Below are 24,219 nucleotides of genomic sequence, written 5' to 3'. Positions count from 1 at the left end.
AGTTTCTACTCCTCACATTATCTCCAACATTATTACATGAAAGAAACTTTATTACTGTTAGAGAGACTTCACGATTAGCGACCATCCTGTCCGCATTGGCAAGCACCTCATGAGAAGCCAACATATCTGTTAACGAAGCGCCGACTGTAATATTGCATAGCAGCAGAGTCATTAGTGTGACCCTTGTCGACAAGAATTCCGACAGGTTTATTAGTCCCGGAAGGAAAAAAAAAAAAGGGCCAGACGACATTGTTGATCTTATTCCTCCAAAAGCCCTGAAAAGAATTGGTTATGTTGCTGCAGATCTTGTTTCTCTCCCATCTCTTCCCCGAACAAGACAAGGACCATACCCCTCACAACCTGTATTTTGTACTCCTACCCAGTCAAAACAAAAGCTTTTTTACAACCTTGAAAGCTTTTTACAACCTTGAAGAGGCCAAAACACACATCCTAATCAACAAAGCCTACCAGTGTACCCCCCTTGTTAGCTTTGAAACACTGCAAAAATGAATGGATGCATTATTCTATAAGATCCAGTGGTTCATATAGAAAGCAAGTTGCTAGCAACCAATATCTAGCGAACTTGAATTCTTTTTATTCTTTTCCTTCACAATTTCCAAAAAGTAAGCACATTTTCAAGAGAATGTAGAAGAGAAAAAACACGAGCATAGAGAATTACCCTTTTGTTCAGCCATTCTAGAAATACCATAAGCTCATATGTGACTCTCAAGTTCATCATGAGACCGAGAGTGAGACTCTTACTGAATGGAAACTACATGATTGATTTACAGGTTTCTCTTCTGGGGTGTTTTCAACAATCCAAATCAGTGCTCTCCGGGTGAAAACAATCCCATAGGCCACTAGAATTATCACCGAAATCACGAACCACAAAACACTGATAGCACTGCTTTGACCTTGTCTAAAGGTTTCAAATGCAATAATAACAATAATCCCTATTACATCGTTCACCAATGCTGGGGTCAATGCCCCATTCGTCCGACCTCGGAGGCGAGTAGTTGTCACTCTTTAAGGACAAGATAAATCACAGGAAATGCAGTTATAGATATACTTGCGGAGGGAAATAATTTGAAACACTCACAATCCACATTCAAATTTCAATGGTATACAATAGTCTAATTAGGTGCATGTCTAATTTACAGAACTTCACCAAGGCCCTAATTACCTTTAGACTAAGCTCATATGTGTGCGCGTATATGTCTATAAATTGAAGGAAGAAATCACTCACATGATTTCGCAGACGTCCCTTGGCTGTTTGAGGCTTGAGAAGAATGCGAACCATCTTAGTTATTAAGATGATCAAAGCAAGATCAAGTAATACGAGGTTAAACTTGAGATTCAAAGGGTTTTCTCCGTAGAAAAGGCCGAAGGAGCGAGAAGTATGAGTAACTTGATTCAACTTTGACGGTACCGGAGACATTTGCATGAAGGAGTTATTGACAGGGTTTAATAATCTGGCCATGACAAGAACCTGCAAATTAAAACCTAATTATGAGAAGGATTAGAAATGAAGCATGATAGGCCCCACGATCTGGGCTTTCCTCAAAGCGACGATAGGGCCTAAAACTAAGGCCTGCCTTAACTTCGTTATTGCCAAGCCTAGAAGATTTGTATCAAGAATCAGTAGAAGGCGGCCGTTTATTGTGAAGGTGATTTGAATACAATATATTCAGCTGCGTTGCAGCCACCACCTGCATAAATATAAAATTGAGAAAAGTATTTCAATCATCTCTTTGCACGTTAAAGGGGATAAAAAGCTATTTGTTGGATCTGATTCATATAATTAAATCAATTTTTTTAATTGTTAGCATGGTGTTGTTGGACCTAAAATGCAGCTGGTTTGATTTGCATAGATCCGGTAGTTTTAATAATCCATTATTTGAAGGTATTCGGTAGAAATTTTTATAAATAAGCCCTCCTGTTGAAGTCCAATGCACTTTTCTTGGGCTTATAAATAAAATAAATTGACATTTCTTAGTGCAGCTTGGTAGAATAAATTATGATCTGATAAATTTTGAAGATTAATCATTACAACGTTAATAGCCTAAAAATTGTGTAAATAATAGGCTACATTGAATTAAATAATAAAACCCAAATTAAAAAAATGAAATCTAATTAAATAATAAGTTCTAGATACAAGTTCTCTTCAAATCAACGTCCCTGATCTACTGCATGAAGACAGGTGACTTTGGCAAGAGACTATGTCTGTACGTGTAAGGCGATTTAATTGAGATTTTTGATATATTGCGGATCCAATTAAGGACAAACCAGTTCGTACTTGCAAGTTATAATTGATGCATGGGCTAGGCTCTTTGCCGGCGTCTTGATTTTTACCAGTACACTTGTTTTCAGTCAGCTCACGGCGCTGCCAGTAAAGAGTCGTCTATTTCTGTTGTAGACGAGAGGTTATGTTCTTATGCGATGTAGCGACTTCTTGCATAATATTACCGGAACCTTTACTTGTATATCTTCTACCTGTCTAAGAATTGGAGTTCGGACCTTCTGTTAAAGGAAACAAATGGGGAAAAACCGGCCTTGCGCATACACAGAACTCTTGAAAAAGAAAAAACCATTTAACTTGGTCGATGATGACATTTCTGCAAGTATAGATATTTAAGCCTTCTGTCATAGGTTGCTATAACATCTCTTTTACCCGAAGTTGAAAAAAAAAATGATGGATCCCGCAGAATCTTGGGGAAAAAAAAGAGATGACAGCATTTTTATCTACCTTCTGGGAATATAACCTAATCAGATTCGCATCAACACCAGGATATATACCACCATCCTCCCAATTTATAGACCTCTGAAACAATTACATCACATTCAAAATCTAAAAATGCATGTTTCAATTATAAGGCATTATTTTCATGGAAGAAGAACAGAATACTATGTATCAGTAGCTATTTTGGGTCAAAGATACAGTCAAGATTTTGATGTCTCTCACTGGAGGCATACCCTTAAAGCTCTCCATACTGTGGAAAGGTGGGGGTTTCTGTTTAAGCACGCTGTCCACTATCCTATAATGATGAAGATCATATTATATAGTCAATAATAGCAAAAGGTAGGAGATCTGCTAGGGGAAAGACGCTTCCTTTGTCCCCAAACAATAGGACACACTTCGTACCCTAAAATTAAATTAAACTTCTCAGTAGATGCGATCAAACTAATAAACATACATTCCAACCTTACATTTTGGCTATAATGGCCAACAAAATGATCCACTTTTGCAATCGAACAGAGAATGGATTACAATATTATATAAAGAACTCAAAATATTCAAGTCAACTTCACCCATCATCATCCACATGAATGGCTATGAACAGCAATCTTTATAAAAATGCATGTAGAATAAAGATATCGACAATTACCATGTAATTTGCATCAAAGTTTGCTTTTAACAGGGATGGTGGTGGTGGTGGTGGTGGTGGTGGAAAAAATTATAGAAAAAGAAAGCGAGGAACCGTGATCTGAACAAAGTGGGGAAGGAGTCAACATCCACAGCAAACAATCCCCATTATTAAAAAGCCTGCAAAAAATTTAAATCAAAACAAAAAACCCTAACACCATAAATTTATATCAGGAATCTCTAGGGTTTCAGAGTTAGTTTCAGAAAAGCTTACATTAAAACTTGAAACAGCCAAAACCGTAAAATCAGGGTAGTCTCTCAAAAGGCTCTCACCGAGCACCTGTTTCAAAGAAAAATGTGAAAACCCTGGGTTTTTCTTGTAAGAAGAAAAGGTAAGAACCTTTCTAAACAGTGGACCAACAGAACTGATGATTGGCATGCCCAAAAGACAAACCCTAACGTACCCAATTCATAATATTACTCAGCAGTATAAAAATCTAATTAACTATGCAAACCAGACGAAGAAATAGATCACGAATTCCTGGGGTTTTTACCTAATTGAGAAAATCATGGAGATCAAAACCGTTCAAGGAAACTAACTAGAGCATCACATAAGCCAAAGAGGTTAAGATTGCAAGCTGAAAACAATTACAATTTCAGAGACATAAATATCAATCTAAACGGGATAATCAACCGCGATAGCAAAAGTTAGAAATAAAATAACATACCTGATTACCTGATAAGCATGAATGATCACAGATCATTTTATTTTGCAATGATAACATCCCCAGTGAAAATATGGCCATGAAACAAAGGAATTGTGGAAAAAAGACCAAAGATCATTTATCTTTCTATTACCAAAACCTTAATGATATAAAGCATGTAAATAAATAAATAAATAAAAACCCAGAATAGGTAAGAAAGTAAAGCCGTGTCCTTGCAAAGATGTGGAGCTTCCCTCATAGCGCTAATTCCAGGAAACTAGAGCCAAAACAAGAAAACATACATCTTGAACCAACTTATGTATATAAATATCGTATTGAGTTAGAAGGAAGAGAAAATAAAACGCACATCATTGATCTTGGTATGATCATGCTGCTGAAAATCCAACCAGGAACAAAAATGGCAAGATCAAGGATATATTTATCCAAAATACCCCAAACATGATCATGAATCTAGGCTCTTGTCTTTTTAAAAGAAAATCTAGCGAAGGAGAGAAATTGTAACCTAATTAAGAACGCATTTATAGAAGAAAAGTACACACATACCCAGAAGCCAACAACCATCTTTAAAGCTGAAACTGTACCGGAATAGTAAGGAGAACCCATAGAACTCAGGATAGATAGCGCCACTAATGACTAGATTGATTATGTTGAGATTAACCCATCAAACATCAACTTATCATCAGCTCATGGCGCTATCCCTCCTGAGCTTAACAGATTCTCCCATACTTATGCACATAGCATCCATTTGAAGCCTTTACCAAGAAAGCCTGAAGCAAGAAATATTTGAAAGAGCCATAGCTAGGAGCTAGCTATTGAAGATCCTCAAGTCATGACTCACATGGTGGTGGGTGCAAAGGAGGGTGAGAGTCTATTTATAAAGGGAGGAACGTGGTAGAGCATTATGGAAGGACGGTTTTTTTTATCATTTTATTTGTAGTAGTATTTTCTTATATTTTTATATTATGGTTTAAGTCCATGTGTAATGTTTTTCTTACTCTTTACCTGTATATATACTTCTGCCGACTACGTCTTTCATGCTAGGAAGATCACTCGGGATACGGTATGGACTATGGCCTATAATTTTCTAAATTCGAAATTATTTTTTATTTTCTCGCAGCTTTGCCGCATGGTAGCCATGAATTCTTTCAAATTTTGTCTCGAGTAATGTTTAGAAGGAGGGAGCCTCAATATTGTCTAATATGCACTCTACCATATCTTGACCACTGGACAATTTGGACTGGATAGTAATTGACAAGCGAGCTAGCTAGTTTCAACCTCCAAGCATTTCCAATACAGCAATGACATGGTTATCGTTGTTAGCATTAATGAGGCATTGAATTGTTTGGACTTTGGAAACCAGCTGTTTACGGCTGATCAAAACCATATACTAATATTTGTTCTCCATAACGTCGAGTTCAATTATAAGATGATTATATATATATATATATATATATATATATATACACGGACACTCATTTACCAATCCGTTAAGCCTCTAGAGATAGAGAGTTATATAAATTGGAGACAATATCCAGTTTACGATCCATGATCTAGGATGTGTACAGAATCAAAACCTAATGCTTTTTGCTTGTGTTTGATGAGAGTTTTCCTGTCCGAAACACATCCTGATTTTTTACCTAATTCTTCTTCTTGTTACGATGGTAAGGATTAATTAAAAATGTGTTTGGAAACGCAGTGTAAATTGCATTATCAAAAAATTTAAAAAAATTTTATTTTTATTAAAATTTAATATGGTTTGTATGTTTTGAATTGTTTTAATATATTGATATAAATATTAATTTTTAAAAAATAAAAATTATTATTGACATATATTACAGCATAAAAAATTATTTAAAAAGTAAAATATCTCAAGACGTCCATGTGGCATTATGATCCACTTTTTTTTTCCAAGTCTTCGTTCATCAACCCATCTAGTGATTGATACTCTCGAATATCTACCTTTGAAATTTCAAGTTCTCAACAATTTAATTGTCACTGTCATATTGAGGAAGCTAAATTTCAATATGTATCGAAATAATTGCTCATGCATATTAATTATATGGATACATGTACGTTTTCTAACATGAATAGGTATGGATGTAACAAGGGGCGGAATCAGTCGAGACTGACAGGGGCTCGAGCCGCTGAATTAAAAAAAATCCATGCTTTCTCCTTGAAGAATTTAAAATTTTAGAGCTAAATCCAGTAAAATTTAAGTTCTGTCCTTTAAATTGTTTTCTAATCCTGGCTTTCCTATAAAAAATCTTGTCTCTGCCCAGATAGGGAATTAACTAGATTAGTAAAAATTGTATTGATTTTCAGGTTCTAGTCTTTTTAAGAAAAACCTGCTTAAAGCCTTTATTGAACCAAAACAAGTTCAGAGCATACATAAATGTTTGCGGATGATTCATTAGTGAAAAATAATGAAGCCTTGTTACTGGTTAACATGGAGGCCTTCCCTTTTCGTATATTTTCTAATCAATAAAGATGTTTAATTTTTCATGTTTTGAATTTATCCTTTAAAAATTACTACTTCAAGATCACTTTAGACTTCATAATCATTAATTTTAAAATTTATATAATTAGTTAAGATATTCATAAATTAATCCAGATAGTTATGTTAATTAAAAAAAAAAAACGTATCGTTAATTAATTGAGCACTGGGCGGGGGCAGGGTTCAAGGAGTGCCTTTACTGTTATCCCACGTCACTTGTGAGCTTTATAGATACGTTGCCCTATGCTGTTTCTTAGATATTTTTATTTATTATAAAATATATATATATAAATACAGATTTTTTAATATATTTTTATATTTTAAAGAATTTAAGTTCAAATAAAAATTTTTATATATACATATAATTAAATAAATTGAAAATTATATTTGAAAATAAATAAATAAAAAGCCATTAACAATACCTAAAAATAAAACTTGAAAAATTAAGGATATTTACCCAGTTGTATCTATTAAATTTATTTATTAAAATAATTTTTATATTTAAACAAAAAATAATAAAAATACATTATATTAAAATGAATCAGAATAAATTTTATCCGTACAAAAGATTAAAAAAATGATTGATAAATCAGAAAAAACTCTTTAAATTTAAATGCATAACTAAAAAATAATCATTATTTAAAAAAAGCTTTCTAAACAAAATAAATAAGAGAAATGGTACTGATTTAAATATAAATTAAAAAATTTTAGAAAAAAAACCATAAAATATTTTTTTAAAAATAATTAGAAAACAAGAGAGCAAAAACTAGGTGCTGCTAGGCTTGACTTGCTTAGTCTATTTTGTCAAGTTACGCGTGATTGGGCTATGATTTTTTTTTTCTATTTACAACTAGGGTTGATGACATGCCCTAAATTTTTGTGGTAAAAAAAATTAGATGACGCATCGTCTGATTTGCAATGGTTGGAAAATTACAACTTCAATTTTTTTGACCAAAAAACTTATTTTTCAACTCACTACTGAATCACAACAGCTGTAAAATACTGTAGGAACCGTGATAAACTTATATATGACCTATAAAAACCCAAAAAATCATTCAAGAACATAAATTAACCCAAGTTTAAAATCAACTCGGGTTCAAGTCTATTTTTCACGAACTTTAAAAAGTAAAAAACACCCACGATGAACTCCCCTTGTCAAATATAACCATTTGACACTAATATCGTTTGTTTTAGTGGTCTAAATTAATGTCAGCGATAATTCTCTTTCTCTATCATTTAAATTCGACGATATCCCTCCCTTTTTCTCTCTCTCTCTTCTTTTTCAACCATGGATTGAAAAACAATAAAAATATATTGAAAAAATATTGAGATGCTGAAATTATATAATTTATGTTATTTTTAAAGTTCAACAATCAAAGTGTGTTTTTTATGAAAACTTATAGCATGTCATTTATATTTGACTCTTCATTTTAATTTTAATTAAAAAAAATCAAAACTAATTAATTTTTAATTAAAATTAAATCTTTAAAAATATAAAATTTTAAACGTGAAATGATGAACAACTAGTTATATGACCCGTGTAATACCGCGAGTCTTTTTTTTTACATAATTTAACACTAAATCAAACAAAATAAAAAAAATTAAAAACAAAAAAAAATTAAAAACAAAAAAAAATAATTCTATAATATAATATATTAATAAGTGAAAGGCAGAGAAAAGATACAGTAGTTTCCCCGTATTTTTTAGAGTATTACTTAATACTTAATAAAGTCTTGAAAGTAAAGAAACCCAAAAGTTCTAGAGGAATACTAAATACTCTTGGAACCCCATATTCGTCAAAGTAAACATCATGACTTAATAATCTCAATTAGAGTCGGCAACCATCCTGCATCACACTTAGAGCTTGAATAATTACTGATTGATCATTATTTAGTCTCTAGCAACTAAGTGTAATTTAAGTGCTTGAATGCTTTGAAGTGTATTATTTTAACTGTGATACTGTGACTGTCACTGTCTGTCACTGTCACTGTCACTATCACTACCCTTATCTAGAAAGGCGTTTGTGATCTTTTTGCAACTTTACTCTTTCTTTTGCAGGGGTAAGAACATGATGCATGGAATTGGTGGTTGCATTTAATTTGCAATAAATCCTTCGGTTATTTTAAGAGAAGAATAATTGGGTTTTCGATCAGGAGTGTGCATGTCCAGGAAACACCGGCTTTTCTGCACTAGCCATCCGCTTCAGTACTTGCACAAAGGACTGGAAAATTGCTATAAAAAAAAAAGGACGGACCAATTTTTTTAGTACAAAAAAAAATTTAAGTGGTGATAGTATTTTTAAATAGATAATAAAAATTTAAAAATTAGATTAAATTTTGATTAATTTGATAATATAATAAAAAATAAACAAAAAAATAATTTATTGTACAAAACCCGTGATTTGACACACGAGATTCTGATAACCCTTGTAAAGATGAAATCATAAAAAAATCAATTATAAAAAAAACTTAAAAAAAAAATTTAAGTAAGTCTAGTCCGATCTTTTAAATCCGTAACCGAAAAAATTAACAAAATCCTGATAAATAAAACTTCAGGAGATAAAATTAAAAAAAAACTCTAATAAAATAAATTAAAATAAAATAAATAGTAATAAAAAAATTAAAAATAAATCCTGAATAAAATAAAATGAACTAAAATATTAAGAGACGCAATTAAATAAATATTCCAACTAAGATAAAGATATAAGACAATGAAGGATGTAATTAAAAAGATAATATTTAGTAAAAAAATCTAATGAATGTTAAACTGAAAGGAAAATCTCAATTTTGTGTATTATTTCAAAATTTAAAAATAATAAAAATCAAATCTAAATTAAAATAAAATTGAAAATTTATTTTAAAAATAGTGGAGAAAGCTCTAAGAATAATAGAGAGAAAAAAAAAGACACCATAGCAAAACCCTATATTGTTTTTTATACATATGCTGCTCATTAATGGAGGTGATACCGTGAAGGATAAAAAGCCATCATGAAAGCTGGATTTTAGCCTTTGTACAATGATGTACAGGCTGGACGAAGATCGTGGGCGCATTTACACATGCTCGCGTGAATGTCATGTGCAATCAATTTTTTAAAATTAATTAATATTTTATATGTATTTAAAATATTAATTTGCTCTTTATCAAACTTGATAGTTAAAAAAAAAACAAATGGAAAAGACATAAAAACACCTTCACTCAAGGCAAAGACAATTTAAATTCAATGGCATTGTGTTAATTTTACTGTACAATAAAATATCGCATTACTTCGCTGAAGGCCACTTGTGTTTTGTTGTCAGTGGCGTAACTATAATTTTACTGTTATAACTCACAATGACTGAGTTTAAAAAAAAAAAATACAATAAATATTATATTATTTTTTAAAATATTTATTTTAACATCAACATATTAAAATAAAATATATTAATTTAAAATAAAAAAAAACCAAATTTTTATAAAAATTAGCTCAACCTCAGCTCCTTCTTTCAGTAACTGCTCCCATGATGAAAGCTTGTGACGCTGCGTGCGCAAGTTTCAACGCATGAAGTTTCATAGTTTTCGAGTATCTTGTTCTTAAATAAATATTTCAATTATTTAAAATTTCACGATCGAATGAATGTTTTTATGCACGGAAGCATTGAAGAAATTAACAGACTTACAAGTTTTTACTTTATTTTTAAATTTTAAATAATTAAAAAACTTATTAAAAAATATTTAAGATAAAATGCTTGATTGTAAAAATTTAAAAAATTCGAATAAGAAGTTACATGTACAACAACAACTATATGTAAAAAATATAATAACTATCTAGGTGGTGACCCAGTGGTAAAAGCTTGGGATCAAGAGGTTTGCTCTTTCTGTGGTCTCAGGTTCGAGCCCTGTGATTGCTCATATGATGGCCACTGGAGGCTTACATGGTCGTTAACTTCATGGCCCGTGAGATTAGTCGAGGTGCGCACAAGCTGGCCCGGACACCCACATTAAACTATATATATATATATATATATATATATATATATAAAAATTTATGACTGTTATTAATTTCAGGATTTGTAAAGATTAATCGAATGTAAATTAACTCAAACATCCCATATAAATTAAAAAACACATAAACTCTATTGAAATGATTGATATAACAAGAACATCTTTATTATCTAGTATATTTTAATGACTAATTTGTTATTAAATCACTTTCAGAAATAAAAATTAATTTTTTTTTCTTTTTAATTTTTTTTATTTTTAGCTACGTTTTTTTTTACCTCCTCTTACCTTTTTCCCCTTGTTTGTAGAAAAAAATCTAATAGATATCACTGGCTTTTATATGTTCATGATAAAAATATATATATATGATATAGTCAGGAACTTTAATTAAAGTTTTCATTATATTTCATATATCTGATATATAATTTTAGATTTGTTAACTATTTATATGTGATTATATTCACGGCTTGTGAGTTGGTTATTTTTTAATGGTAATATATCATAAGTTAACATTAATTATCTTCGTTAATTTTTATTCAATTTAAAATCACTTTTACTATTAAAATATAATAGCGCCGCCGCTCATTTTAATATTAAAATCAGCCAGGGTGAGTTTACTGGCTAAAAAAGATTGTTACGCATCAAAAAAACATATGCATGATATTTTTCATATTAAAATATATTTTTTCTTAACTCATCATAATTTTTCACCCTTGGCTCTTTTTAGTCGTTAGGTTAATTATAATTAAATGTAGACGCAATTATATAAAAAACTATTTTTAAATAAAAATTGCCATACCTTTTTTTTTCCATACCTTTCATCAGGAGTAACCTCATCCGAGTCGCGAAGATGGAGTCGACAAAGTCTGTCTCCTCTTTTCAGCTTTGAAAATGGCTTCTTAAATCAAAAGCTTTGTTGATTTCTCCAGAATCAACCTTTTGTATTCCGGGATCAAATTATTGAAATCTCCTTAATATTGGAAAAACGATTCAACAATTCTTCGTCAAGTTAAATTTTTTTTAATGTTTAAAATTGTCAGATGGTTTTTCATTTTTTTTTTTTAATTCTCTTCAACATTGTTGGATGGAGCTTCCCATAATTTTTCATCTTCAGAAAAATCCTTAAAATTACTGAATGGAGGATTTCCAATAATTTTCCGTGTATTCTCCTTAAAAAAAATTGAAAGAAGCGCTCTAATAATCTTCTTAAAATTACTGGTGTTACTATGATAATTTGTAATATTTTTGAAGGATTAATATGCAGTTAAAGTTAGTTGACGAGGCATGGAATATTTTTGTATTAATTCAACACCTTTTCTATAAATTCATGTAACTCGTGATCTAATTTATTTTTATATTAATATAATGAAGACAATTAAAGATTACTTAAAGTATTGTATAAATGTATGATTAAAGTTTCATGTAAAGATTGGATTGTATACCCTTTGAGAGATCAGACAATATTAATTCATGAGGTGACCTAGCTAGCTGAACTTCAAGATGAAAAGTACACGAGGGGGAAACAGGAAAAAACACAAGTGAAAGGGGAGTCCCTTGAAATTCTGTATTCACTGAGGAGCAAAGAATAATACAAGGGTGGAAGAACTGAAAATCTGCCTTGGGCCCTGGTCATTCTATACCCTACTTTCTCTGGCTCTCGAGGGCGCAGCACCCCTCGGCACTTGGTTCAGCTTTTCGACAGGGGGTTTTTCTTGGAGACCCCATCTCTCCTATTTCTTTTCATTCATCAGTACATACTCTTCACAGACTCAGCTATGCCTGCTACTCTCTCGAAAATCGTGACCCTGATGATCTGCATTTCATTAATTTTATTCTGGGAAACCCATATTTAATCGTAAGGACATCAATGCCTTGATAGAATCTGACCGGCCCCTCTCCATCCTCTGCCGAAAAGGTGATAGCAATCTTTGATCCTTTTTGGCCTATTAGGGCATTTTTTAACTAGTTTCTCATGACTTGTCTCTAGCAAACTAGGTTTAGAAATCGTAAAAAATCATGAAAACCTTGTATGTGTTTGTCCTTCTGTTTTTGTTGGCTTGGTAAAATCCTTTCCTGGCCAATATGGTCGAAACCAAAGGTTAGCAAGTCAACAGAAGGTAAGAAAATTAATAAATGCGTTACAGAGCAAATACCGCAAAAACATAACTATATTAAAAACTATTGATTAAATATTAAATGTCTAATTTTATATATGTACTACTGGCTATTCTTTTTTCTCTTTTTTCACAGGTCATATAAATCAAAGCGTATTGGAATACTGAGTTTAATATCTTTCATGTCACGAAATTAATTTAATTACCGCAACAAAAATCTCTTGCGTGGTTTAGAAGCAAATGCTATTACGTGATCGATTCTATAACCATTAATTAATATATTGGAAAATATTCAAACCTTCTTGCATGTGGTGGTCAATATTGACGGGTTTTAGGGTACCATTCCACCACTCTCTCTCTTTTTTCTTTTCTTTTCTATTTCCTGTGTGGAAAAGCTAAGTGCAACTGAGTCCTTGTAATTTATCAATATTAATTAATTATTTTTTAATAATTGAAATAATTAAGTATTTCATTGATGGATTTGGATTATTTCAATTTATTGGTTTTTTCCTTTCTAAATATCTTCTTTTCTAATCAAATTTGCTTTGCTTTTCTTTAGTTTTTTTTTTCCAAAAAAAACATGAAATCAACAAAATGATTAAATTATACAGATCTAAAAATAGATAAATTAAATATTTAGTTTCTAAAAACTCGAGATCTGATGAATTAGTTTTGTCACTGTGAGCTCGAATCTTTAGCCTTCTTTAGCATTTGATGCGGTGATTGATTTAGTAATTCTGTAATAATTGATAAATCTTGTCGTTCCCTTCCCCATTAAACGCTAAACGCTACACAATTTCTTGACTAGAGTTTCGGTCATATTTAATAATGCATTTTGAACTATATTTCAAAGTAGTTTTTAAAGTATATACAGATTGCAAGAATATTAAAATGATTCTTCGATGTTTTCATGATATTACTGAACACGGTACTCCGATGGCAAATAAACAATCAAAGCCCCTTGACCATGTTTGATTTGGAGTTGTATAGCCTAAACTATTAGCTATGATCCGAGTGTTGGCGTGCAAATAACTCGCAGCTCATAGGGCGAGAGGGAATGACAAAAGTTTGATGATGGACTTGAGCTAGATTTGAAATCAATTCTCAAAGTATGTATAGTTCGAAAAACTAACAAAACGATAATCTTTAATATTTTCACAATATTACTAAACGCAATGCTTTACTTGTAAATAAACAATAAAAGTCCCTTGACATTGTTTGGTATGGTGTTATATAAGCCAAAACCATTAGCTATGGTCCGAATTTTGGCACCACCAGAAAAACCAGGGTATGCAAATAACTCGTAGCTCATAGGGCGAGAGGGAATGGCAAAAGTTTGACTTAACAATTCGACAACAAATCTAAGAGATAAATCTGGGAAAACTAATCTATAACAGTAGGCTGAACGATTCTACCACGTACTAGTTGAGGAGGAGAATGGCCCAAAGCAACTTCTGTAGCCAAATGAGCGAACATGATCAGTTTCTAGCCAGATAAAAAAAGTGTATAGTTTAATATATATATGTGTGGATGTGTATAGGTCACGTCAACATACTCGAAAACTCAGGAGAGGGCCGCCTCATTAATGCCACTTGGGTCTCACAGGTTTCTTCTTCAGCTATGCCCCCCCTCCCCCTGTTCTTTTCCAGCCTTACCTAGAATAATGGTATAATCCTTGATAAAATCTCCCACCATGAACTTAGCCCTTTCATTTAATTAACTGAATAGTATGAACTTTATCGAAGAGTTTCGGGAATCACAATTGATTATATGCCAGGTTTGTTTTGCAAATTTGACAGACATTTACTCATCAATTCTTGTATATAATCTGTGTATCAAAGCTAAACAACTCCTAATTAATTAGATTTTATATAGTCGTTTACATTCAGATTGCTAAGAACTTACAAGAATAGAGAATTTTTCTCTCACAAACTCTTTTTAAAATTAAAATCAAGATCAAGGGTGCACCCTAGATTGCATAGGATGGTGTAATAAATATATATTTTTTCCAACAGCAACATAGCATACATTTTCATCCTTCAATGACTGGCCTGAAACCCCCCACCGTAATGGCAGTTTGGCTGATGTGCCATCCTTGCAGCAGCCTGCAAACTCTGTCGCTACGTCAGCCTCTACATCCATTTGAAAACTGCATTGACATCAATATTTCTGGACACTACAAAGTGTGTATTAAACTATTAATTGATTAAAACTATATATTTCTTGCACTTTATTTTTCAAGAAAAGGCATATTGATGCAATTGGATTATGCAAAGCCTTACAATTGACAAAGCAGAACACATTTTTTAGATGAAAAGGCTGTAAAGATCTGAATGGACAAGTAAGATCAGCGGCAATGCCAAGGTTAAAAAAACCAAGCTAAAACTTGTATCCAATCTTGATTCCGTACTGCCTCCCCAAGATAAAATTATAGATTGGTCATGGTGTGATTATATCCTTTTGAAGATATGTAATAGCGAGGAGGTATTAGGTGGGGAGGCAAATCCCAAGAGATAGAATTAAGAAAGGATATAAAATCATTAAATCTAGAGAAAGTGGGTGGGAATTTCACAAAGGTCAAAGTGAATGTGTGTGGGGGCATTGGTCAAATCACGAATCTCCGTATGAAAAATAAAATATACTCTATGAATTAGAGAAGAATAAGACTTCTCGGTAAAGGGGTCCACAACCCGACAATCTCTTCATATTTGCTCTCCCACTTGTCCTAGTCTTAGCGATACACCTAACGTCAGAGCCGGATCTGGCCCCTATGACTCCCTTTCATTTCTTAATTTTTTTTTCAACTGCGGGTAACCAAATCAATTTACATTATTAATTTTAAAATTTGAAATTAACAACTAAAATAATTTACTATTTTATAACACTCAAATTAATAATTTTACGGAGAAAACTTAGTATCTAATGTAGAAATACTACTCAGGTCTTTATATTTTTAATTTTTTTATTAACATAAATGTTCATATTAGCTTATACACATCTCGACTAATCCTACAAATCTTGAAGTTGACGACCATATAAATCTGCAGTGATCATCATATTACAATCACAATACTCGAATTTGAGACCATAGAAAAAAAAAAAAATTTAATCTCAATCTCTTATTACTAGACCTCTTTCTAAATAGTTGTATTTTTTAATTTTAATTTGGTAGGTGGTTTACAACACCCTACATCTTGGCTTCCATAATACTCTAATCTCCTTTTTAATTATCATCAAATATTCGCTTGTTTGTCATTGTTGTTGCTGTTGCTTTTCAAATAATTTTTCGTACTGAAATGCATGTCAATGATATTTTTTTATTTTTTAAAAATTATTTTTAATATTAGCACATAAAAACGATCTAAAACATATTAAATTTTAACAAAAAAATAATAATTTTAAATTTTTTAAAAACACGGTTTGCACCATATTCCCGAATGGTGTCTTACCACCAGCAAACCTTTTAATCAAAATAATTTCATTGAGGTTTCAGTTAATAAAATAACTCAAAACGAAATTCACAGAACCCAATTAATCAATCCTTGCAAGAAATTTTCGATTTGAGCAATGAATATATATTTCTACAAATTGCCAAGAAAAAGAAGAACCCATTCAGTTTTAGATTGAATATGAACACAAATCCCTATAAATTCTGAGAAACCGAAACGAGACCAATTTACCTGGAGATATTAATTGGTTAATTTTCGTTTTAGTTTCTTTTTCTTTGGATTTAACCAAGCTTTTTATTCTGTTAACGATATATACAATTATAAGGTTTTTACTCGTAATGCAAGATATCGGGCTTCCTTGCAAGAAAATAAACTTGAAATGTTTTGAGGTATATATAAACCAAAAAGAAGTGAATGGATCCGAGTAAAATTGCCTTGCCACCTTCATCAAAATATCACCTATATTATGTAACCATGGAACTTTTCCCCAAGGACCTGACATAAGATACCTGACATAATGCATACATCAAATTGAGAACGATAGAACATAGCCAGTTATGGCATCTACGTTCTCTCGTGTGTGGAGGTGCAGCTAGCATACGTTTACAAGATCGATCCAAAAAGGGAGATCTCTTTAAAGTCACATGCTTCCTCCACCAGAAACTCCGTTCCAAGTCCGGCAACAAAGATGAATAGCGATGTACATTTCTTGCCATGTTTGTGTATAGATTTGACGGGTTGGCTAAGGTGCCCACGATACACTTGTATTATCAGATACGAGTTCCATCTTCCTCTACTTGACTTTCATAGCTTGGACATACAAGGAAAAACTCTCCACTTGGATGGTGCATGATCAATCCGGATACGATAAGGTTGTTATTATTTTTAGCGTTTTTTAATGTTTGATATTTTTTAATTAAAAATATATTAAAATAATATATTGTAATGAAAAAACAAATGCTCACTTAGTTAACCAGGGATATCTGCCAAGAACACAGCTAGTCTGACTTCTTAGATCAGCATAACCTATATCTTATTAATGACGAAGACAAATTATACAAGTATCGAATGCTTGTATATATATGTCTCTGAGACATGCATGTGACATCCCACAAGTTGGGCTAGGAGCTACAATTGATCTGAAGTGAACAGTGCTTATGATGCAGCTGTTATTTTCAATATTGATATAAAACCAGATATGGCAAGAGAACTGACTCATTCGCTTCTTACTAGATGCAACTTTGTCATAGCTTAATTATGACTACATAAAAAAATCTTGATAAAGCTGTTTTTTTTCCCTTTAATTCTCTTCCTTGTGGTTATAGCTTGCGAGGGAGGTTGATATTGTGTTTTAAGGTATTTTTATTTATAAATATATTAAAATAATATTTTTTATATTCTTTAAAATATTTTAAAAAATTATATATATTTTTTTAAAATTAAACTTTTTCAGAAGTTCATTTTAACCATACTCTCAAACTCATTTCATATCTTTTCTTCGCTTTTATTAGCAAAAACTTTTTTTAGACTTGCTTTTCAATGCATCTTTATTAACTTATATATTGGAGGGTTTTTAACACAATAATATTTGTTTATTTTATGAAAAATAGTTTTTTTTTAAAAAATTTTAAATTTTTTTATATTTATCTGAGATAATTTATGAAATTAAATTTTGTTTTCAATTTCATTCTTATTCAACTTTAATTTGTAAAATCTGTTTCTCATTATTTTAATAAATTTAAAAAAAATTATTAACAAGTTATTTTCCATGATATAGCCAAACACTGAAAATTATTTTCCAACTTATTTTTCATAATATCACTAAATATTAAAAAAAATTAATTTCCAAATTTTTTTTAAAAATTTAATTTATAAAAAGAACTATTTTTCACAAAACAAACATATCGTTAAAATGGAACTTGTTTTCCAACCACTACATTTTCGGTATTCAAAATTTTTCATTCTATATCAGTACCGTGAAGATCCATCCCATTGTTATAGGTTTTGCATATAATACCACTGATTTTATGTTTTCATCAACGTTGTACATATTTTAGATTCAACCATGCATCCTCTCCGCTACCCTTTCTAGCTGGTAAGTTCCGAGCTTCGTGTGTAAATGGTAGTTGTGAATAATGACACGAAGCTATAGATGCTACGTTATCCACTTATATTTCCACACACAAGATCATGTGAAAGAGCCAAACATGTTCCGAGAAAACACCGCAGGAGTGCTTTTCTTTTTATCCATTGACATTGGATATTTTTGGTCGTTTCAGCTGGGACATATTTGGCCCAGGGATTGTTCAGTGGATGTGCATGCCCACTTGCCCACCTTTGTTATATTTTCTGGTCAGATCCTGTAACTTCTATTGGAGAGGAAGAAAAAAAATCAAACGAACTCCGATGAAGAGTGGAAAGCGAAGTTCGAAAGCAGGTTTTTGAGACCCTACAATTAGGTATGCTGGATGTTTGATTTGATAGAACCATCATTTCAACGGCATCCTGTCCTAATTCGGGCTTCTCACATTATGCTGTTAGAATTGAATTTCTCTTCCTTGGATGTTTTTTTTTTAAAAAATTAATATGGATTTTCAGGTTATTTTATGAACATCTCAATTAATTTTACAAGTTTTAAAATTAATAATCACGTAAATTTTTAGTAGTCTTGAGGTTTATGAGATTTAAACTAGTAATATTTAAAAAACAAATTTAAAATCTAACTCGTTGAGTTACACTACTCATTATTACTCATTTTTAAAAGTTACTAATGAATTAGTAGTTATTTTGAATTAGAGAGGTTTTTTTTTTGAAAAAAAAAAAAAAATTAATTCTCGAAATTTTCTCTTCTACCAAATAGAGAACACTCACACAATCAAATGGATTAAAAAAAATACTACGGGTTTCTTCTCTTCAATTTTTTTATACATTCCGGTTGGGTTTGCACCAATTAGCCATGAGAGAAAACTCGTCTCGACTTTGGGCGATGGGCCATTGGCTCAGTCTGGGCCTGAATTTCTGAATGCGTACTTTAATTTCATATGAGTTTCTGCTAGCTGACATCTAACTCTTTCGTGGATGCATGGGCCTATGATCAGGGGCAAATTAATTAGCAAAGTTGGGCTGGGCTTGATCGAATCTGGTCTGATGACGAAAATTGCCCAGTAACGAACAGAACGCTTAAAGTTGAAAAAATGGCTCCAAGTGCTGTGGTGATTTTCATCCATGTTCACGGGATTGTTAGTTTTGGACCATATTCTGCAACACTGTGCCCATGCCTCTTCATCCATTTTGAATATAAAATATTTTTTATTAAAATAATATATATTTTTTATATTTTATATTTAATATAAATATATCAAAATAATAAAAAAATATAAGAAAATTAATTTAAAATTTAAATAAATTTAATTTTTTTCAAAAATATAATTAAACTACAATATCAAACAAGGATTTATTTTGACACCCAAGATGGACAATTTGCAGTTTGGACACCTTCTTTCACTGTCTGACAATTAGCATGATATGAATTAATCTCGCTCTCAATCTCAACTGATAATCGTCAAACTTCTGCTTGATTTTATTTTTATTTTTTTAGAGGATAGACTTTGTGTCTTTTCATATTTAATTAAGAAGTTAAAATTGATACGTGGATCCTCACAGTGAATTTCACAGAATTTATTAAATATATAAATGACCACGAGTAAAATAAAAAAATTATGCAGATATAAATGGTACCGAAAGGAGCTGAGAAACATGAAACGAGAGTTTACGCTAACAAAAATAAAAATGGAAAAACAAAGAAACGATGCCGTTTACAATTGGACATCCCATGCCCAACTGTCTCGAACTCTCGTTTAACGATAACAAAAACTAACCAAGAGATTTTAACAGGCCACCATTCAAAAGAATCTCAATCCACAAAGTTTCTAAAAGGAAAGCGGATATAAAGTAAATACGTGGCTGAGAGGCAAGGAATTTCGCCCTTTACTGAAAATCGAAACCAACAAAAATAAGAAGCCTCTATATTCGTAACTTGCGTTAAACTATAGAAATGAAGAGTGAATAAGAGGGGAAAAAACCAATGGCTTCATCATGTCTGAATTCTTTAATTCTACCACCTTGTTCACTTCCTCGTAGAGTAGCAGAGACTTGTGCTTCTTTATCTTCTTCTTATCCCGCGTTAAATCCTACTAGCAGCAGCACAGGAGGAGCCTTGAAGCCTATAGTTATCAATGGAGACCCTCCTACTTTTGTCTCTGCTCCTGGTCGCCGTATTGTAGCTGGTAATTTACTAGTCATCATCTCCCTTTTTGGTTTTGGTGTTTTTTTTTTAACTCTGTCTGAGCTTGGTTCTTAGTAGTACCGATACAGTATTGTCATTTTCTGGTATTGGTGAGTTCTTTATATACTTCAGCTTCATGACTTAACGAACTTGAATTGTTGGAAGGCAGTCTTAATGTTGCAATGCAAAATTTGAATTATGTAACAGAAACTAAGTTAGTCCTGATTATTTTTGTTGAACGCACCCACATTAGTAAGTTTGACTAAATTTTCAGAGAACTGAAACGCTATCCATTCTGCATGTTGATATACACTAGTATGAGTGGTGGTAATTTTCATTTATTAACTCATAGGATAATATACAGATTCTTAATGGTTACTGGAGGATGTATGCTTAACTTAATTGGGGTTTCCCCGCTATGGCATTCAAGGTGCCATTTTGCTCGGCTGTGATGTCTTTTGTCATTAAGTCCTATTTTGGAAGGAGATTTGTGAAATGTTTTTGTTAGTTTTGTACAAGTCAAAATTGATTTTTTTTTTCATTTTTCAAAGCGATAAAAGATATCTTTGTGAAGATTTCATGTGGAGATTGAAGAGAAACAATATAATCTCTATCAATCTATTGTGCTGGCTTTTATGCATGCCATTCATTAACTTTTTCTTCACTGTCTACTTTGACTTGTATTCATAGTTGGAGATGTTCATGGAGATCTTGACCAAGCAAGATGTGCGCTTGAGATCGCTGGCGTACTGAGTTCTGATGGTCAAGATTTATGGACTGGTGGAGAAACCGTATGTCTCTTATTCGTCTAATATGCAGAAAACTTTGAACTACTATTGGTCTACAATTTATGGACTGTAATCTTATATGATATCATTAAGATAACACTATCCTCTTCAAGATTCTATATTTGTTGTCTAATGTTTTCAAATCCTTCTTTGGAAATGTAGGTATTGATTCAGCTTGGAGATGTACTTGATCGAGGTGAAGAAGAGATAGCAATACTGTCCTTACTACGCTCATTGGATATTCAGGCAAAAGCTCAAGGTGGAGCTGTTTTTCAGGTTTGTAGTACTAAAGATGGAAAGAGCTCTGTCAGTGAGGCAACATCAACATCATGCCACAGCCACATTTTAAATATTGCACAACAGAATATGAATTAAGGATTATTGAAGTTCCTTTAGGATTCCTACCTCTTATGTCTCAAGCATATAATCTTCTGTCATCCTGCAAACTTTTCAGTAATTTGAGTTCAATATATTCATTTTAAAAGATTTCTTGTGAAACTCCAAGATATTATTCTCCTGTAAAAATTTTCTTGATTTATGTTTTAACTATATTATTGTTTTGATAATAGGTCAATGGGAATCATGAGACTATGAATGTGGAGGGAGATTTTAGATATGTTGACTCGGGGGCATTTGATGAATGTTCAGATTTCCTGGCCTACTTGGGAGACCACCAGTACAACTGGGAAAATGCTTTTCTTGGCTGGATTGGAGAGTCTAAAAGGTGGAGAGAAGATCGAAAATTGTCTCAGAATCAGTGGGGTCCTTGGAATCTGGTGAAGGTACAAAAATCCTGTCCTTTCACTTATCAAATGCAGTGAACCTATCTGCTCTCCTTCTGTTCCTCCACAGAAACTCTCCGTCTTTGCCTTTACCTGCATATGGCGCATTTACTGATATCATCTTAAAATATTAGGGCAGAGGCAAAAGGGGGTAATTGCCAGATCAATCTTGTTGAGACCAGGTGGTCCATTAGCATGTGAATTGGCGCGGCATGCAGTTGTGCTCAAGATCAATGACTGGGTATTCTGTCATGGTGGCCTCCTTCCTCGACATGGTAAGAAATAAAAATAGCAGCATCTCTTCTTGGAAGATTTGGTTGTCATGCTGTTTATGCTTTGCTAAGACATGTAAGATTTTTATCTTTTCTTGTTTGAAATGCCTGATAGGAGTATTGGTACTTCTGCAGTTGCATATGGCGTTGAAAGGATGAACTATGAAGTATCTCACTGGATGAGAGGTGTAAGTGAGGATGATACTAGTCCTAATTTCCCGTTTATAGCCACAAAGGGTTTTGATTCTGTTGTTTGGAACCGCTTATACTCAAGAGACATGCTGGGTTTGGAGGGCTATCAGATTAACCAGGTATGTATCCTTTAATGGTGTGTATTTCTATCTCTTTCTTGTGAGGGAATCAGGCAATTAAAAATAATATGAAATGAAACAAACTTGTTGCCCCTGAAAACTACAGCCACTGCTTATCAGAGCATGCATTTGTCTGCCAACTTGATTTACTTTAGGGTGGATTACTTCGTCTTTGAAGCAAGAAGAAATCAACTCTTTCAAAATGAGATTTTCTGATGTCGTGTTTTTTTTCCCATGATTTTTACTCAATTATTGGAGTCAAGATTGAACTGTGCCATCTTAATACTGTAGTAACTTCTCTGGCTTTTGGAACTAAAAACTGTATGCTCATCAGATACAATCCGTTCTTGAAGAGACGCTGCAATTGCTTGGAGCTAAGGCAATGGTGGTAGGGCATACTCCTCAAACTACAGGCGTAAATTGGTACTCATCTATACTGTCTTTAGTTAGGTTCCGATTTGCATCATAATATGGCAGCTATTTTTTCCTGGTCGTAGTTCTGAAATTCTGTGTGTTTCTTGCAGTAAATACAACTGTAGCATATGGTGCATCGATGTTGGAATGTCCAGTGGAGTTCTAAATTCAAGACCAGAGGTAATTTGAATTTGGAGTGCCACAATTCTGCTGCATAGAACACGTGAAAACAGAAAAAAGGAAAATTAATTTGCTTCAAAAGATCTTGCACCCAAGTTGAGGAGCCCCTGTAAAGCACTTCTTTGTCATTCAAGCAAACAATGAACCACTTAAAAGGTGATGGATTTTTTTTTCCTTCACTTCCATTCTTCAGGTGCTTGAAATAGTAGAGAACAAAGCAAGAGTAATAAGGAGCAAAAGGGACAGATTTAGTGAACTTCAGGCTGTTGATTATACATAAAGAGAAGCAAATGAATTGACCAGGTATTGTTCTGAATCAAATTTTCTTGTTTGTTGCTTTATTTCATGCCCCACGTAAAGTAAAATGCTCTGCAAGGACACAGTTCGGCTTTGCAGATTCTGCGTTGGATGGATATAACCATCTGCTGCAATGCTTTTTAGCTTGTAATGTATTTGCTTCTGAAAAGCTGCATTTTATTAGATGCCGTGCAGTACGGGGCAAGGCCTGTACGAAAAAAAACATGAAAATTAGGGTATATCACTTTCAAAATGATGGGGGATTTAAGGGTTCTATTTCTGTTTTATATGTTTGCAGGAATACACCTACCTTGACTTTTTTTGTGGCAGATTCTCTTCCCATTGGTTAAATTGTTTTGTAATTAAAAGAAATAGTTCAACATCAAGTCAGCAGGAGAAGTGGAAATTCAGACAAAAAGTCCAAAGTAATTACGCGCATAGACGGGATGATATACGGGGAACCAGCCTTCATATTGTTGTCTAATGAAGTTAGTATATATTAGTTTGTAATAAGATCAGAAGCAGGCTAGTGATTGCCACATAAAAATTGATCTATATCGAGCAAGAATAATAGCACTAGCAGGCTCCGGAGAACATATCAAGGCAAGGCAGACCTGGTTGCGGAGATAATGTCTGGCCTCCCCGTTATTTTCCCTGTGGCTACATATTTGTATCAACGAACGCCATGGTACATGCAATTTATCCACTATATTGCTTTTCTTTTTTGGCATTTTGGGTTTGTCGCTGCATTATTCCTCGAGTAAGA

The 24,219-nt window shown here is 32.6% G+C and overlaps 1 protein-coding gene and 1 long non-coding RNA gene across 2 annotated transcripts; one reads left to right on the top strand and one right to left on the bottom strand.

Annotated features, from left to right (window-relative positions):
* Window positions 1–2,002: 2,002 nt before the first annotated feature.
* On the bottom strand, window positions 2,003–4,915 carry LOC133679931 (uncharacterized). The gene is made up of 2 exons (XR_009836229.1): window positions 3,639–4,915; window positions 2,003–3,544 (listed from the first exon to the last, which is right to left on the bottom strand). It is a non-coding gene; the product is annotated as an uncharacterized LOC133679931 (long non-coding RNA).
* Window positions 4,916–20,101: 15,186 nt separating this feature from the next.
* On the top strand, window positions 20,102–24,183 carry LOC133679905 (shewanella-like protein phosphatase 1). The gene is made up of 10 exons (XM_062102634.1): window positions 20,102–20,410; window positions 21,100–21,200; window positions 21,360–21,473; window positions 21,767–21,979; window positions 22,119–22,254; window positions 22,387–22,562; window positions 22,897–22,985; window positions 23,087–23,156; window positions 23,350–23,459; window positions 23,752–24,183. The coding sequence occupies exons 1-9, from the start codon at window positions 20,209–20,211 to the stop codon at window positions 23,434–23,436; spliced, it is 1,188 nt and encodes a 395-aa protein (XP_061958618.1). The 5' UTR covers window positions 20,102–20,208; the 3' UTR covers window positions 23,437–23,459; window positions 23,752–24,183.
* The last annotated feature ends 36 nt before the right edge of the window (window positions 24,184–24,219 follow it).

Source organism: Populus nigra, chromosome 19 (assembly GCF_951802175.1).
Source record: "Populus nigra chromosome 19, ddPopNigr1.1, whole genome shotgun sequence".
In the NCBI taxonomy this organism is placed as follows: Eukaryota; Viridiplantae; Streptophyta; class Magnoliopsida; order Malpighiales; family Salicaceae; genus Populus; species Populus nigra.
The sequence above is the reverse complement of the archived record's forward strand: the minus strand, read 5'-3'. Positions and strand labels throughout refer to the sequence as shown.